This window comes from Nelumbo lutea, chromosome 2 (assembly GCF_056320005.1).
Source record: "Nelumbo lutea isolate HS-2025 chromosome 2, American lotus-T2T, whole genome shotgun sequence".
NCBI classification, from domain to species: domain Eukaryota; kingdom Viridiplantae; phylum Streptophyta; class Magnoliopsida; order Proteales; family Nelumbonaceae; genus Nelumbo; species Nelumbo lutea.
In genome coordinates, this window is record NC_142685.1 from 1850648 (window position 1) to 1867028 (window position 16381).

Sequence of the window (16381 nt, forward strand, 5' to 3'; positions counted from 1 at the left end):
GATTTTTTTTTTCTTTCTTTTTTTTTTTTTAAACGGCTGCGCTTTTTTTGGATAAATTTCTTAAATTATCCTTATGATTTAAGCTAATTGATTAAATTTGCCCTTAATGTTTAAAAATTGAGTGGCACCACCCTTACTATTTACGACAATTGTCTAATTCTACTATTACCGTTAGCATCTGCTAATATTTCATCAAAACCCATATACACATGGCACCATGTGATGCTTAAAATTTTTTAAAATCTAATTTTACGCCATCCCCTTCTTGTCAACCCGACACCCCCTTTTTGCTCCGACCCCTCTCTCTTCCCTTTATCTTCCTCCGATCGTCTCCATCTTTGTCAACTACTACACCATACCCGGAGGTTGAGGACAGTGACAACAATAAGCCCAAATCTTCCCCCCAACCCTCGCATGCTTGATTTATGGTAGGGGTGGTCCATGGGGTTGATGAATCATTAGAAATTAATTTCAACCATGTTAAAGTGATGTCATCGTCTCTCTACAACATCACTGGCTTCTGTATCACTGCCTTCATCTATAGACGTAGAGGCCTCATCCCTTGTTGTGACCAAAGTTAAAGGAGATGAAACAGGTCGACAAAGGAGAGAGAACAAAGGGGGAGAAGGAGAGAGAGAGAGAGAGAGAGGGGAAGGGGTGGAGGAGTCCGCTACTAGCAACGGTGATGAAACAAGGGGAAGAAGAAGAAGGAGAATGAGAGAGAGAGAGATAGAGAGAAAGAAAGGGATCAAACCAATGTCTCTTGAAATATGAGATATAGTTCGTTTTTCTCCTCATTTTTAGTTTTCAATAAATAGCAGCAATTGACTACTAAAGCAAGGGGGTTGGGATCGTTGATTTCACCCTTGATCTCCAACGTGTTGACATAAGCAAGGGGGTTGGGCTCACATGCTGCATCCTCAATCTTTGGTCCATCAACTTACAGAACAACTCTCTCAATCGCCAGTTGTATCTTCAATCTCCGACGAGTCAACTAAAGCAAGGGGTTTGGGCTCGTCGACTACATCCTCAATATCTGGTCCACCTTATCTTGTTCTACATTCATCACAAATCACATCACCTGAATAAGCTCCCCACCTTGCTTCACCCTAATTCACAATCTGAGAATTATAGTGTCTTATTTGGATTCTTCCCTCCCATCTTAATTGTGCCCAGATTTTGGGAAGCTTAAAGAAACTAACAAATCATGGATGAGTTCCTTTGTATTTTGGCGAGAGATTTTGGGTTTAAACCACAAGGCAATTCAGCTTCAACTGTAGCATCCAAGGGAACTGGTAACCTCAATAGTGGTGGAACCCTAAATTTTGGTAGCGGTAGAGATTGTCGGCAAGTATACTTCTAGAGACTGGCAACAGTTGATGTTGTGGTGTTTCCTTTGAATAAAGATCGGCGGCAACTGTAGTGAGCAGAGGTTGGTGGCCACTCATCAAAGCTAAGTGAACCCGCACATATGGGTTTAAACGAGGGATAAAAAGGTAATTTTACCGATCAATCGAATGCTTGAGTTAAAGGGTAAAATGAACATTTTAGACTTTCCTTCCACTAGTAAGACTTATACAATTGTTTGAAATAGTAGGGGTAGCGTTAGTCAATTTTCAAACAATAAGGGTGCACTTAGTCAATTAGCTAAATCATAAGGGTAGTTTAAATTTTTTTTCTTTTTGTCGAAGAACAGTTGCTTTATTTATGCAAAAAACACCATCATTTTTTGTTTGCCTCATATCACGGGGCCACACAACACGAGTAGCCCATCCCCTCAAACCAGTAAATCAAGAAAATTCTATAAAAAATGCAAAGTAATCATATTTCAAGCCCATTACGACTTATTCAAAACTTCTATGAAAATATTTAGAAAGAAAGAAAATTTCTTAATGTACCCTTATGATTTAAGAAATTAACTAGCTCTACCCCTATTATTTAAGTTTTCTAACTTGTTAGGTTCATCAAAATACATTATTGCTTTTGGATTAAATAACTAAACAAACACCATCTTATTTGATTGAATCGGTGGTCAGGTGATGGAGTTAATATGGACATCAACCAGCTGTAGAACAAAACAAAACAACTCTCTCAATTGCCAGTTGTATCTCCAATCTCCGACGAGTCGACTAAAGCAAGGGGGCTGGGCTCATTGACTACATCCTCAATACCTGGTCCACCTTATATTGTTCTACATTCATCACAAATCACATCACCTGAGATCTACAAGCATTGCATACCCCCCCACCTTGCTTCACCCTAATTCACAAACTGAGAATTAGAATGTCTTATATGGATTCTCCCCTCCCATCTTAATTGCACCCAGATTTGGGGAAGTTGAAAGAAACTAACAACTCATGGATGAGTTCTTTGGTATTTTGGCGAGAGATTTTGGGTTTAGACCGCAAGGCAATTCAGCTTCAATGGCAGCATCCAAGGGAACTAGTAACCTCAGTAGTGGTGGAACCCTAAATTTTGGTAGCGGTAGAGATTGTTGGCAAGTATGCTTCTAGAGACTGGCAACAGTTAATGTTGTGGTGTTTCCTTTGAACAGAGATCGGTGACAATTGTAGTGAGTAGAGGTCGGTGGCTACTCATCAAAGCTAAGTGAACCCCAGGGTTCTGGGCCTGAAACATAAGCCTTAGCCTAGGTCTATACGGGCCCAGGTCGGGTCGGGCTTGATTCTGGGCTAATTTCTTTCATATATATAAAACATTACATAGTTATATTATTTTATATTTAAAATATTTATATATAAAATATATAATATAATGTAAAATAACTTGTATACATATGTATACATTATACACAAAATGTGTAAGTTTAAATATATGCGGGTCAGGCCGAGCTTGAAGTATTATACATATGTGGATCTGGGCCGGGCCTAAATACAAAACCAGACCCAAGCTCGGAATTTCCAGGCGAGGCCAAAATGATCACCTCTCATGAGCATGGGAGATTAAAAGAAGATAAAAAAGGCGGTAAATGGGTTATTCAAGTTAAAAGTTTATTTCAATGTTATTTTAGTAATATTTGATGTAAAAATCATATACAAAATGATAAAATGGGTATTTAAAATATAATGCATGAATCAAATGTTTTCAGTTTGGGATAACGATGAAAGGGAAGTTTGTGTTGAATTTTCCAAAACTTCAAAAGAGTTTTTTATTAAAGTCAAACTTGAGTGGAGGTTTTTATGATTGTCAGAAACGTAATGAAGGGTTGGTAAAATATCTAAACACTCGTGCGTTTTGCGAAATTGACTAACGCACAGACACTATTTACAGCAGAATGACCTAAAATACTTAATTGGCATTCCTGGTTTTAATGATTTGTCTCCTTTTATTTGCTGTTAAAATGCCCAAGTTTCCCAAGGACAAATACCTCCCATCTGTTCGTCAGTCGTCACATTTTGTTGACTTGTGAATTGTGATACGTTGCAATTGTTGTAATATTCTGAAAGCCCAAATTTGCAATTCCTTGTAGCTTATACAGACCTGATGCTGAGCCAACACTTCGTGGTGGTCGTGACATCCTGGGAGATTGGGAGATTAATTAGATACAGACGAAGATTGTAGTTACCACAATTCATGGGGGTAGAGTTTTGGCCGATGATGCAAGGCCATTAGATGCAAACAAAAATGCAGATTCAGCTATTGGAATGGGCGTAATATTTGGATGTTCTCGAAATAGTCGAGAATAGGGCCATGTTAACACCCCCCACACCCCCTCCCCATTAAAAAAAAAAAGTCTCCATTGATTCTTATTGGATATCGTTTGGCTCGGATTAGATCGGGTTTATCATAAAAGTTTTGGTTTGTTTGGGTGAAGAAGACGAACATCTGTCTAAGACTGTAATTGAAATGAAGATCAATTTTCTAACACTGTTTGTTTGGGTGAAAGTTTCATTGGTCTTACCTGAAACATTTGAGATGAAGATCAAATTTGTATTGATTTCTAGTGGAATTCGATGAGAAAGAGAGAGAACGGGGGCTGTGCTCATGGGATCACAGTCTAAGACTGTAACTGAAATTTTGATTAGAGAGTAGAGGGTAACATGGACTTTTCACTATCTATATAATGGCGATGTCCTATTCTCAGACGACTTTAAATCATTTTTTTTAAAAAGGAATATAAACAAATCAAATTTGGATAATTGGATTACATATATGACGGATTCGATTTGATCCGTTTTATAAACAATAGGGTTATAGGGCTCCTAGACTTGTATATATACATGGAAATTAATATCCATAACCCTCCCGGTCTTGTTTTCCCCGCCGCTATAGAGGGGTAATCGTGACGCAGAGTAAAGGGCAGCTCCTGAAAGAACTTGTCTACTGCGAGGGGAAGAAATGGTGGTCGAGCTGTCATCTTCTTATTCTGTTGCGGACGATATCGTGATAAAGTCCCCAACAGATAGGCGTTTATACAGAATTGTTCATCTCTCTAATGGTCTCTGTGCTCTCCTTGTTCACGACCCAGAGATCTTCCCAGAGGGACCTCCCGACACTTCTAAAATTATTGAAAATGGAGACGTTGAAGAACAAGAAAAACAGCACGAAGGTGACAGTGACGATGATGAAGGCGATTCTGAAGACGGAGACGAAGACGAAGACGAAGACGAAGACGAAGAAGAAGACGAAGACAGAGAAGATGAGTGCGAAGAAATGAATGAGAAGAAAAAGAGCGGCGTTTCACTGACTAAAAAGGCTAGTTTTCGTTTCTCCTTTATTTTTTCTCCATTTTTATTTACATTACCTGATAATCTCCAATGCCTGGGGCAGAGCCATATTTGATCATTATTATTTTATTTAGCTCAGTGGGATGAGTTTTATCAGTCCTGTTAAGTCGAAACAATTTGGATTTCGTGAACCTCATCCGGGGAAGAATGAAGGTCATTTTCTTGGAGTTGTTTTTCTTCCCCAGTCAATTTCCATGATCCAAAGTCTTAGGTGTTCTCCCTCACGGTTTACTGCAGTCAATTATTGCTTTTGCAGAACCCTATTTGATGGCTTGCACGTTTTGCAGGCAGCGGCAGCAATGTGCGTGGGAATGGGGAGCTTTTCTGACCCTTTCAATGCGCAGGGTCTTGCCCATTTTCTAGGTTTGATTTTTCACCTGGTTTTACATATCCTTTCTTAAATTTCAACTTATATTTCATTGTTTATTTATTTTTCTGCTGGCATGATAAAATAGAGAGCATTTAGTTATGAGAAACGGAGAGTTTGTATTTGATTTGCTTGATATTTTTTCCCTGGCCTTTAAATAGGATCGTAGAACATTGTAGAAACTAAACTATCTATCATCTATATCCAAAATCAAATGACATGGACGTTTCATATGACTAAGCAATTCAAAATAACTATGTAATACATAATTCTTAGAGTTTGGTTTTCCTTGAATCGTTGTGAGGAACTATGACAAAAATCTTAGAGGGTTCAACCCCCTCCCCTATCACATGGGAGGTAGCTTATCATATTTGCACCTGGATGAACTAGAGTACTTTTATTTATTTATTGTAGAGAATAGATGGACATGACAAGTAAATGGAGATGGTATTGTAGACTGAAAAACAAAATGGTAGGAAGGACATGAAAGAAAACTATGTGATAAGGGATTGGATGCATTAAGTGGGAGATATAGACCAAATGGTTTGTTCCTCTGAAGCAATTGATTGGCTCTAACTTTCCTATGATATGATTTTCAACAGAATGCTCTAAAATGTCAGGTTAATAGGTCTTATACAAGACCATATTATAGAAAACAGTGTAGATTAAGAATTACAAACCAAACAAAAAAGAAGATTGAACACCAAGATGGATTCCTTGAATTTTATGATTAAAACGAAATCAAAGGGCCCTTTATTAAGAAATCATAACCAGAAGTATGATAAAAAACATGGAAAAGAAAGATAAAACCCCTATAAACCCCTAGGTTGACTTTATGATTTACCTATCTTTTTATTTGTTTGTTAGCAAGGTCAAAGGTATTTCATTTTTTGTTAATAAATAAAAAGAAAATTTTATTAATAGGGAAGAAAAAGTACATCAAAGAGGGTGCTGAGAGATCACCAACATACATTCCAAAAAATGAGAAATACAAAAGAAACCAAAAATCAGATACAAGAAATTAACTCCTTGAATACTGATCAAATAAAGGCCTAAAATCATTTCCAAGTGCTTCCTTTGAAATCCCTTCAAATTCTCTCTCTCTCTCTCTCTTTTTTTTTTGAATCAGCAAAATTCCTTCAAATTCTGATAAGATGAGATTATGAGAATCCAGTCCATAATACTTCTTCCACAAGTCATTGCGATTTGGTCTCTCTCTTGAATTTTATTTTCAAAGATTCTCATGTTTCTCTCCTTCCAGACTTCCCAGCAAATGGCAAAACGTACACAACTCCATGCAGTATTTGCCTTGGTGTTAAGACATTGTCAGAAGAAAAAGTACAATAAGAACTGAAAAAATAAAGATAAAAACCACTATGCTCACTCAGATGGATTCCCTGATATTGGTCTCAAACGAGCATGCAACCCATGATCAATTAATCTTCCTAAACCAGGATTTTCCAATTTGCAGCCCTATGGTCATGTGAGAGCAACCACAAAATTTATGTGGTAAGTCAATAAGTTGTGTTAACTTTAGGGCTACAAACATGACAGAAAACATTGCCCTGGAATGTTCTCTCATTTAACCAATATTTAAATAACCATTTAGTACTTGAGCATATCTAGAGATCCTTTTTAAGTCTTACACCAAATATTAGATTACAGGGTTGTAATTCTACTGACCAAATCAAGCCAACCAGGTAAATAACATAAAGAGAGAAATACCTTAACTAAATCAGATCAGGAATATAAAGAATATGTACAACTGATGGCTGCTTTCTGGGTGCTAACAATAGGTAAATAACAGAGGAAAACAGAGACATTTTTTTTTTGATGATAAATTAACAAAATTATTACAAGAAAAAAGAGGATTATAAGAAAAGATGACAAGAGATGACCCGAGAGAAGAAAAATGACCCTTCACCCAAACAAAATCATCTGCTATCCTCTACCACTCAAAACAAACAAAACCCGCCAAAACAATCTCCACTCTAAGCTGAATTTACATACAACCTAACCACCCAAACTTCATATTCACCAACTACCAAAAAAATGACAAAAGAACACAACAAAAGAACTTGGGACTCCAACTTAATACCACTCAAAACTATCCTTGGCTACTAGGGGTGCAACTTGAGCAGGCCCAACTCCAGCTTGCAGTGACCCAACCCAAAATTTTACACAGGCTGGGACTGACTAGCCCTTAGATAGACCACACCCAGCCTGGTCTTATCCCAACCTGAGCTTGGCTCGATTACACACATACATACTAGACCTGTTCATGTGCCGGGCCGGGCTTTGTCTCTGTATTAACAGAATATACTCAAGCTCAAGCCCGACCCTTATATAAAGCCTGAAGCCCGGGCCTAGGCCCGAGCCCATCTAGAAAATTGGAAATTTTTTTTTTCTTTTTCTATTCAATAAAAACTATTTTGTTTATATTAAAATACTTCAAAACCTAAAAAATAATGAAAGATCTCACTATTACTTGAAAAAGTAGAAGAATAATAAAGAAAAATATATATTATATATTTTATTATATAAAATATATTTTTATCATATAATACATTATCAAGTTAGGCTTGGGCTCGGGCCAGGCTGTTTTGAGAAAGCCCGAGCCCAACCCAAAAAGGTCGGGTCTGATGTTTTAGGCCCAGGCCCGAGCCCGAGCCCGTGGGCATGAAATCCTGTCCAAGCCCATGCATATATGCATATCTATTTGCATAAGCACATACATACATGCACACGTTTATGTCAAATTTTAAATGGGTTCATTGACCAACTTGAGCCCAATCCAAGTGCATCAAATATCAGTATGGGCTAGGCCCGGGTTGGGAATATCGGGCTCAGGCCTTAGGCCGAAATCTTAGGGTTGGGTCTGGGTTGACCATAAAATTGGCCTAGCCTGCCCTACTTGCAGCCCCTATTGGCTTCTCATCTTCTTTAGATACTAGAGTAAGAACTTTATGACTTCTCTTAAGAATTTTCTTAGATTTCTCCACCTTTCTGGTAGGCCCAAACCCAAGCAAGCCACCTTTCAACTAAACCTGAATGGCTCGATGATTTTTTGTGCATTCTGAAGTGTCTTACTGTGTTCCACAAGGTCAACTCTTGAGGAGTGCCTCCTAGGGGTATCCCTAAATATTTAATTGTCCAGATCTTAATAATACACTCTAATAATATCGCATACTCCAACTCCACCTGATCTAAATGAATCCCCTTCAAATCACGTTTAGAGTGATATTTGTTTTTGGATCAGCAAAAGGATTTCATTAAAAATAAAGATTAAAGCATAATACAACTGTTGGAAAATTCAACACCCTTTGGTAACAATTTTACATGTTTGCCCAGAAAAGATTTGGCCTGCCAACTCCCTGTTTAGCTAGTACATCTGCTACCCTGATACTCTCTCCACAATGGCAAGAATTCCCTTTAGAAAGGTGGAATCTTGAGTTTGAGTGCCTCCAAATTCTCCCAAAACAATGGTGTCATCTACAAATTGCAAATGAGAGATCACCTTCCCTTCTATACCCACTCTCATCTTCTTGAAAAGCCCCCTATCATCTACCCTCTTGAACAATTTGTCCATCAGTTCCACTACCAAAATAAATAGCATGGGTGATAACATATCCCCTTGTCTTAGCCCTCTTGAAGCCTTAACAAATCCCTTGGGAACTCCATTCACAAGGGTTGGAAGATGAGTGGATTTCAAATATTGCATCATCCACCCTACCCATTTTCTGCCAAATCCCATTTCCATCACAATCCATCTCAAGCACCCTCAATCTACATGATCATAGGCCTTTTCCAAATCTAATTTATAAACAAAACCTTTCTTCCCTGATTTCCTAGTATCCTTCATTGCTCCATTGGCTATGAGACTTTAGAATTTGGTGATTTTTAAATAGTCCCCTGTTCCACTAATGTGATCAAGTGAAGAATTTCCCTGAATCTCATGGAAGAAGCAGGGAGACAGTTATAGAATGCATTATAGTGTAAGTGGCACATTGGGTAAAGACATTCTTGCCTTTCTTGAGAAATGACATCATATTGGAAGTGGGGAGAAGTGGTTGGGGCTTGCTTGGGTACCACCAGAGATGGGCTTCATAAAACTTAATTTCGATGGTAACAGTTTGGGCAATCCGGTGCCATCAAGCTTAGGAGTGTTTTAGGGATGAGGAGGGTGATGTGGTAGCTTTGTTCTTTGGATTCTGGACCTATTGGACAAGGGGATGCCTTGAGAGCAGAGTTGATGGCTGTGATCCATGGAGTGCAGTGGTCAGAGAAAATGCAGATACGCACACCAATTATTGAGGGTGAATGGGTGATTGGAAGGTAGTAATTGGATGGATGCTGAACAAGGGTGAACTTTTATGACAGGGATAAAATGGACTGCCAATAGTATTGTTAATGTTTTAGCCAAACAAGGGGTAGAAAGGAAATAGTTGTTTTAGATATAGTTGTAATATCAACACATAAGGGGTTGAAAAGAGCAAATCAGTTGCTTTGTTTGCTCGATTTGGAAAGGGGTTAAAAAGAGCTACAGAATTATTATTTTTTTTTAAAAGCAAGGAAATCAAGTTTGAAGTAGGGAGGGGATCCAGGGTTTGATTCTGGATGGATTGCTGGTTTGGAAACAATTTGTTAAAGGATGGTTTTCCAGAACTATTTGCAATTGCGGTGGATAAGGAGGCAAAAGTGGCTGATTATGTGCATTTTCAAAATGGGGATCATGTTTGGAGCCCGCAGTTTAGAAGAGCTCTGAATGATTGGGAGATTGAACCTTTTGGACAACTACTTCAGAAGCTGTACAACATGCAAATTGATTTTAATTCAGAGGACAGAAGGATGTGGTCAGTTGATCGAAAGGGTCATTTCACAGTAAAATCCTTTTATAATAAATTGACTCAAGAGGACGAGCAGGATTTCCCTTGGTATGTAATCTGGTGCAAGTATATCCCTTCAAAGGTGGTTTTCTTTGTTTGGTGTTTGGTCTGCCTATCTGAACAAGATTCTTACAAAAACAATCTGATCAGGAGGGTGATGTAGGATCTTTGTGATTCAGCACTATTCTTGAACCAACTTAGGTCTAGATGTGTAGCACAAACAAAGAACTAACAGAGGAAGATGAGAAGAGATAGAAATAAGATGAAAACCCTAGGGAATTATGATGTGTGGCTCATTGTGACACTAGCAAGTGCACTAGCCGTTCAAGTAATAAAATAGTGAGTGAAGTATCGTTCCCACGAGGATTTAGGAAACAATTACCAATACTAAATTGAGCACTTCTTATCTGATCAACAAATAAATCAAAACTTTAATGAAAGCTAAAAAAAAATCTTAAATTAAAATCTATCTAATTCATTGGCCCAATTGCCTTCAAATCAGGTTAGAAGAGTAAGCAGTAAATGTCAATCTCAGAATTCAGCAATCTATCAATTTGGATCATTCGAATAAATCATGATTGAGCCTTGGTTTGGTGAAACCCCAAGGTCATGAACAGCCTCTCTCAAGCGCATGTTCATCCTATGCATGAGTGACGGTTCTTCTATCTCTAGCAAGAATCTAATCCCCATGCATGCATTTCTTCAAACACTTCTAAGGCATCAATTCAAATCTGAATTGATCACCAACTGAATTGTGCAAGTTATCTCTAACCTTGCACTCAATTCAGTTCTTGAATAGTAGATCTGAATTCCTAGAGTCTCTCTCAAGCACTCTAGGAATTCCAAGCTTTAGATCCATTCGGCCAATCTGAAAATTGCAGATCTGAATTCTCTTTCAAGCAATTCAGATCTTGCAATCTCAGATCTGAGAATTCAGATATGAGTTTTGAAGGTTAGTTGGCCGAATTAATCTACAATAACACCCTTATTCAAGAAACTTCAAGTACAATTCATGACCATTTGAATGAATGAAAAAGAATTAGATTGCTGAATTGAAATTTTACAAGCTGAAATACATCAAGGAAGAATGGAAACAAGGAGAAAGAAGAAAGAAAATGTAACAAAGAAACTGAATTCAAATCAAAAGAGAATGAAACTACAAATGATTTATTACAAAAGATCTTTGAATCACAAACCCTCAATTCAAACTCACCTTCTCTTCTAGCTTGCTTGTCTTGAACTTCCTTCAACCCTTCTTCTTCTTCTTCCTTGCGCCTAGCCTTCTTCTCTTCTCTTCTCTCAAGGTGGCCGAACCTCTAAGAGTGGGAGAGCCTTCCTCTCAAGCAATTGAACACCTCTCCCCCCTCCTAGAGGCCTCCTTATATAGTTTTTCAAGGGGGCTCTTGCCCCCTTCTTGAAGCCTCTAGAATGGGGTGTATTACGCCCCTTTCTTGAACTTTCTAGAGCTCTCTTGAAAGCCTCCTAAGGGCTGCTATTTGGGCTGCACTTAGGCTCTCTCTTAGCACATGATAGCTATACATTGAGCTGCTCTTTTGGGCTGAGAATGGGCCTTCCTTGCTGGGTCGAATTCTACTCATAGCTAGGCTTTATTTTCTTGGGTTTTCTCAAGGAATTCACTTGCTCTTCTTGGGCCGAAGTGCTCTCTCTTGCTTCCATGACCGGGCTGGACTGAAATTGGTCTTTTTGAACCTTCTTTTCTTGCCTTTTTCCTTCCTTTTCTTGGATTAATTATCCCTGAACTTATTCTTAGCATTAAGCTAAATTAAGGCAAAAATTAATAAAACCGGCATAAAAATCCATGCTAAAGTCCTAAAAATTTATAGATAAATTGTAAGTTCATCAAATTACACCTAAGGGTGAGGGAAACCACGCCCCCAACTTGGCAATCACACCAAATTCTGTAGAGGACTTTCTTTCTTCATTAGCAAAAACTGTCCTTCAAATGAGCTTTACAAGCTTAATAAGAAAGAAGCTTCCAAAGGAAGAAACTTGCCCCCCAAGTTAACTTGCACAATAAGCCACTTACAAAAGAAGCTAGATTAAACTAAACCTGCCCCAAACAATTACAAACATAAAGCCAAACAAAGGGAACTTACTAGACTAAGACCTGTTCCCAAACATAACCCCCTAAACATGCAAATTACAAAAAATACCCTTGCTATCCAGAAATGTAAGAATACTAAATAAGTCCTGTCCAGCAGCAAACTCAACCACACAAAGAGCATCTCAAGGTGGACTGAAGACTCTAGGATCTTCCCAAGTTGATCCACTGCTAACCCAGCTCCCATGTGGTTTCCATGTCTTCGTAATGATGCAAAATGAGCATAGGAGTAGCTTTGGTTCTCTTTTGATATGGCTTAAGTTGATCCTTATCAGAGGGGAATGGTGTGTTATGTAACAGAGTAGAAGAATCAGCTGACCACCTGTTGGCTGTTGCTACATTGCAGCTTTAACCTACTACATATAGGTGAAAATGTTTAGCATTTTTTCCATCAAAAGTTGCTGCTCTGCATCAGTGGAAGCTTTTATAAAAGGCTGGCGGACCCATGGTCTGAGTAAGAAAGGGAAAATTCTATGGCAATTGGTCCCAGGAGCAGTTTTCTGGTCAATATGGCAGGAATGAAACTCAGGGCTCTTTTGAAGCAAAGGCTGTCAAGAGGAGGAAATGTGGCAGAAAATAACGGGGAAACTGTTATCCTGGTCGTCTGCACACCTATCCAGAGATAGCGTTCCCTTTAGTTCTCTCCTTCAGTATGAAAATCTTTTTGTAATCACAAACAGGATAGTGGTCTAATGTTTTTTTTTTTTTTTTTTTTGTAATTTCCCACTGTATAGCCTCTGGTTGTACATAGGTCTTTTTTTGTTCTTGTCTAATGAATTAATACTTTACCTCTTCTCAAAAAAGGAAAAAAAAAGAACACATAAGTGGTGTGGATTATCAAGTATGCTGTCTACTCTCCCTGTGTGTATAAAGTTGTACATATCTTTTATTGTTTATCATCAATAAAATACAGTGCTGTTATCCATGAAATAGAATCCCTAGCAAGGGAGATGAATGTTACTTTTAGATGGGTGAGAAGAACAGCAAATGGTATGGCAGACACATTGGCTAAACAAGGGGCTATGAGACAACAAATTTTTTGGACAAAAATCTGAAGTCTTTTCTGGTGAGAATTTTCCAACTTGATGTAATTCCTTCAATTTGAATTTTAATAAAATTTATCCTTACTGATCAATAAATAAATAAATAAATAAAATACAGTGTTATTTGCCAAAAAAAATCTCATGGATAATGCCTTGGCAATTATTTTGTAAACACTAGTTGTGAGACTTATCAGCCTCTAGTCACTAGGGGAAGCTGAACTGGGCTTCTTAGGCATCAATGAAATGACGGTAGAATTCATTTTTTTTGATAAGTAAAACGATTTATTAATTAAAAAAAGATCAATGAAGGAGTACATAGATAGTGCTTCCCTCAAGAGACGCAAGATGCTGCCTCCAGAAAATCCTCAAAGTTACAACATAGCCCAAACAAGTTGATTCCTAAATCCTATACAACCCTTGCTTAACGACCAGGTCACTGTCTCTGCCTTTGAAAACTGACAGAAATGTTTGTGGTTACAACCAGGTCACTGTCTCTGCCTTTGAAAACTGACAGAAATGTTTGTGGTTACAACCAGGTCACTGTATCTGCCTCTGCATCTTTCAGCCATGCAATTACTAATTTGGAATCATCTTTAATTAATAACTGTTCAATGTTCAGCTCTTTAGCAATGTCTGTTCCTTGTAGAACTGTTTGAACTTCCTCACTAACTGCATCCGCCTCTCCAATAGGACCAGAAAATAAAGCAATAATCTGTCCCTGTGCATCTTTGAGAACTCCCCCAATCCCTGATAGCCCTGGATTGCCTAGACTGCTTCCTTCAAAATTTAGTTTGATGATGCCTTCTTCGGGTTTGGGGGTCTCAATTCCACCACTGGCTTATCTCTTACAACAGTGCTATGGGCCACTAAATCCAAGTTCCTCCAAATACCATCAAAGGAGAAGGAAAAGAAGTGATCTAGAGATTTGGACCACATAATGGCCCGTTTATGATGCAATACCAAACACCAGTCTTATCCCTCACTTTATCTATGAATATTCTGGCGTTTCTTTCCTCCCACACAGTACAAACCAAAGCAGACACCTCCACAAGACTCTACCTCTTCTCTTTGTCCACCTGAAGGTAGTAGGGTCAAATAGGCTTTTAATCTGCAAAGATTCTAGCCACCTGCAACAAAAGAGATCAAAAAGCTTCTCCCAAAGACCTACAACAAAAGCACAAGAGATTGATAAGTGGCACCGACTTAATGGCGGTAGTGTTCATGCCCTTTTCTACTTGGCCCCTTTCGTGGAACTCCTGGAATAGCTTCATTAAGTCCTTCTTGATTACATCCCAACTTTCCTTGAAGAAAAGCCCTAGCAAATCCATCTAGATCAGGTGCTTTGTCCCCACTTATTACCTCCTCTTCTGGAAAAAGGTTCTTCTAGTTTTCTTCCCACATTTTTGCAATCTTTCCAGTTCACACCTTGAATCACTTGATTTAGTCTCACAAGAGGTGCAATTGGATTCTTGAAATAATTGGCAAAAATATTGGTTATTTTCTCCTGATCCAGAATTTTCCTTCCATCTTCAACCACTCCAAATATTCTTCTTTTGCCTCCTACCATTGGCCAATTGATGGAAAAATTTTGAGTTACCATCTTCTTTTAACCATTTGCACCTTGGTTTTCGTCTCCAGTTTCTTTCTTTTTTCTCAGCACAGTCTCAAGTTTCAATCTTAATTTAACTCTTGCTTCTCTCTCTGCCTCATGCAATCCATTCCCATCTTCTAGTTCCTTCTTATCAATCAGCTCAATCTCCTTTAGTATTTTAACTTTACATTCCTCAATTTTTCTTAAACCTTGATTATTCCATATTTTTAGCTTTTTCTTGACCAATTTCAATTTTCTGCATTAACTTAAAGCCTTCCCATCCTTCAAAGTTGCATTAATCCCATCAAAAGGTGGGTTTAGAAGCATGATGGGTGATCCACATGTTCTCAATCTAAAAGGTACCATGCCTCTCGGCCCTCTCCATCAGTTATCATAGGACATCAAAACGGGGCAGCGATCAGATACTACCCTTGGTAGAGCTTTTGATATTGCACATACCATAATGTTCCTTCCAATCTGTGGTCAATAAAAGCCTGTCTACCCTGCAAAAATAACATTTGATTGCAAAATTGACCAAGTATATTTCTCATTCACCACGGAACACGCTTAATCATGTATTAATTGATTACTTTATTGAATCTTTTCATGGTCGTGGTTAGCCTTGAAGAGATGGTGCTTTTCTTGTCACAACAATTGGTGACATTGAAATCACTTCCAATCAATCAAGCTTCTTGGACCCATCCTCTGACAGTCAACGGTTCCTCCTAGAATTTCTCTATGCAAAGCCATCCAACTTGTCTTTCATCTGTCACTGAAAATCCCCCACCCCTTCCCACCCCAACCAAATCCTCTTCACATTTAAATCTGTTCTAATCCCAGGGTTCATGGTTTTTAATTAGATGCGCTACCCAGACCTCCCACATTCCAACTAACAACTCTCATTGAAAACTTTTCTTCCTTTCATCTTCCTTCCCATCCTTGTTACCCTCTTACATTTTCTTCTCCAATAAGATGGTAGTAAAATTTCATTCTTACTTGCCAAACTATATATATATATATATATAGAGCCATTTGAAACTTTATGACACTCAACTCAACTCAGATCAGCCTTAATCCTCAACTGCAAGTCTGCCACTTTTATGAAGCTAAAAAGGGCAGGCCAGTACATGAGGCTCCCACCAATGTGGGGTCTGCGGAGGGACAGATGCACAGCTTTACCCCTGCACATACAGAGAAGCTGTTTCCAAGACCATGGAGCAACCAAACCATTGCACTAAGGCCCACCCTCTGCAACTTTTATGAAGCTGATAATAGAATAAGAGCTTCGCCACTTTATACTTATATGATATTTTTTGATCAATAAAACTTGTAAAATATTTCATTAGTGACCAAAATAGAAGGCACCATATATGTAAATAGAATGTATAAGGAATCACTTCCAACAGTGAGGTGCAAGGGCCAAAGCATAGCGTTTAGATGTCAAATAAAGAGCAAAAACATTACTGAGGAATAGAGCAAAGTACAATCATCCTGGCTATATAGAACCTATTACAAATGAGACCTTGAAATGCTGTCCCTGGATGGACTATCGGCCAATTAATTGTCAAACTTTGGAACCCATCATCCATTTGAACAAGATGTTCACTCTGAAAGCTAATTCCATGGC

At 38.4% G+C, this 16381-nt stretch overlaps 1 protein-coding gene across 3 annotated transcripts in view; it reads left to right on the forward strand.

Annotated features, from left to right (window-relative positions):
* Positions 1-4243: 4243 nt before the first annotated feature.
* Positions 4244-16381, forward strand: part of LOC148868042 (Insulinase (Peptidase family M16) family protein) — a 69727-nt gene continuing 57589 nt past the window's right edge. For 2 of the 3 annotated variants that reach the window (XR_016108166.1, XM_088973726.1), the window contains exons 1-2: positions 4244-4717; positions 5037-5108. Coding sequence is in view for 1 of the 3 variants with exons in the window: in XM_088973726.1 (XP_088829852.1) it covers positions 4357-4717; positions 5037-5108 (433 nt within the window). In the remaining 2 variants the exon portion in view is untranslated. Of the gene's footprint in view, positions 4718-5030; positions 5109-16381 lie in introns of those variants that run through there. The other variant, XM_088973727.1, reaches the window with a different exon arrangement.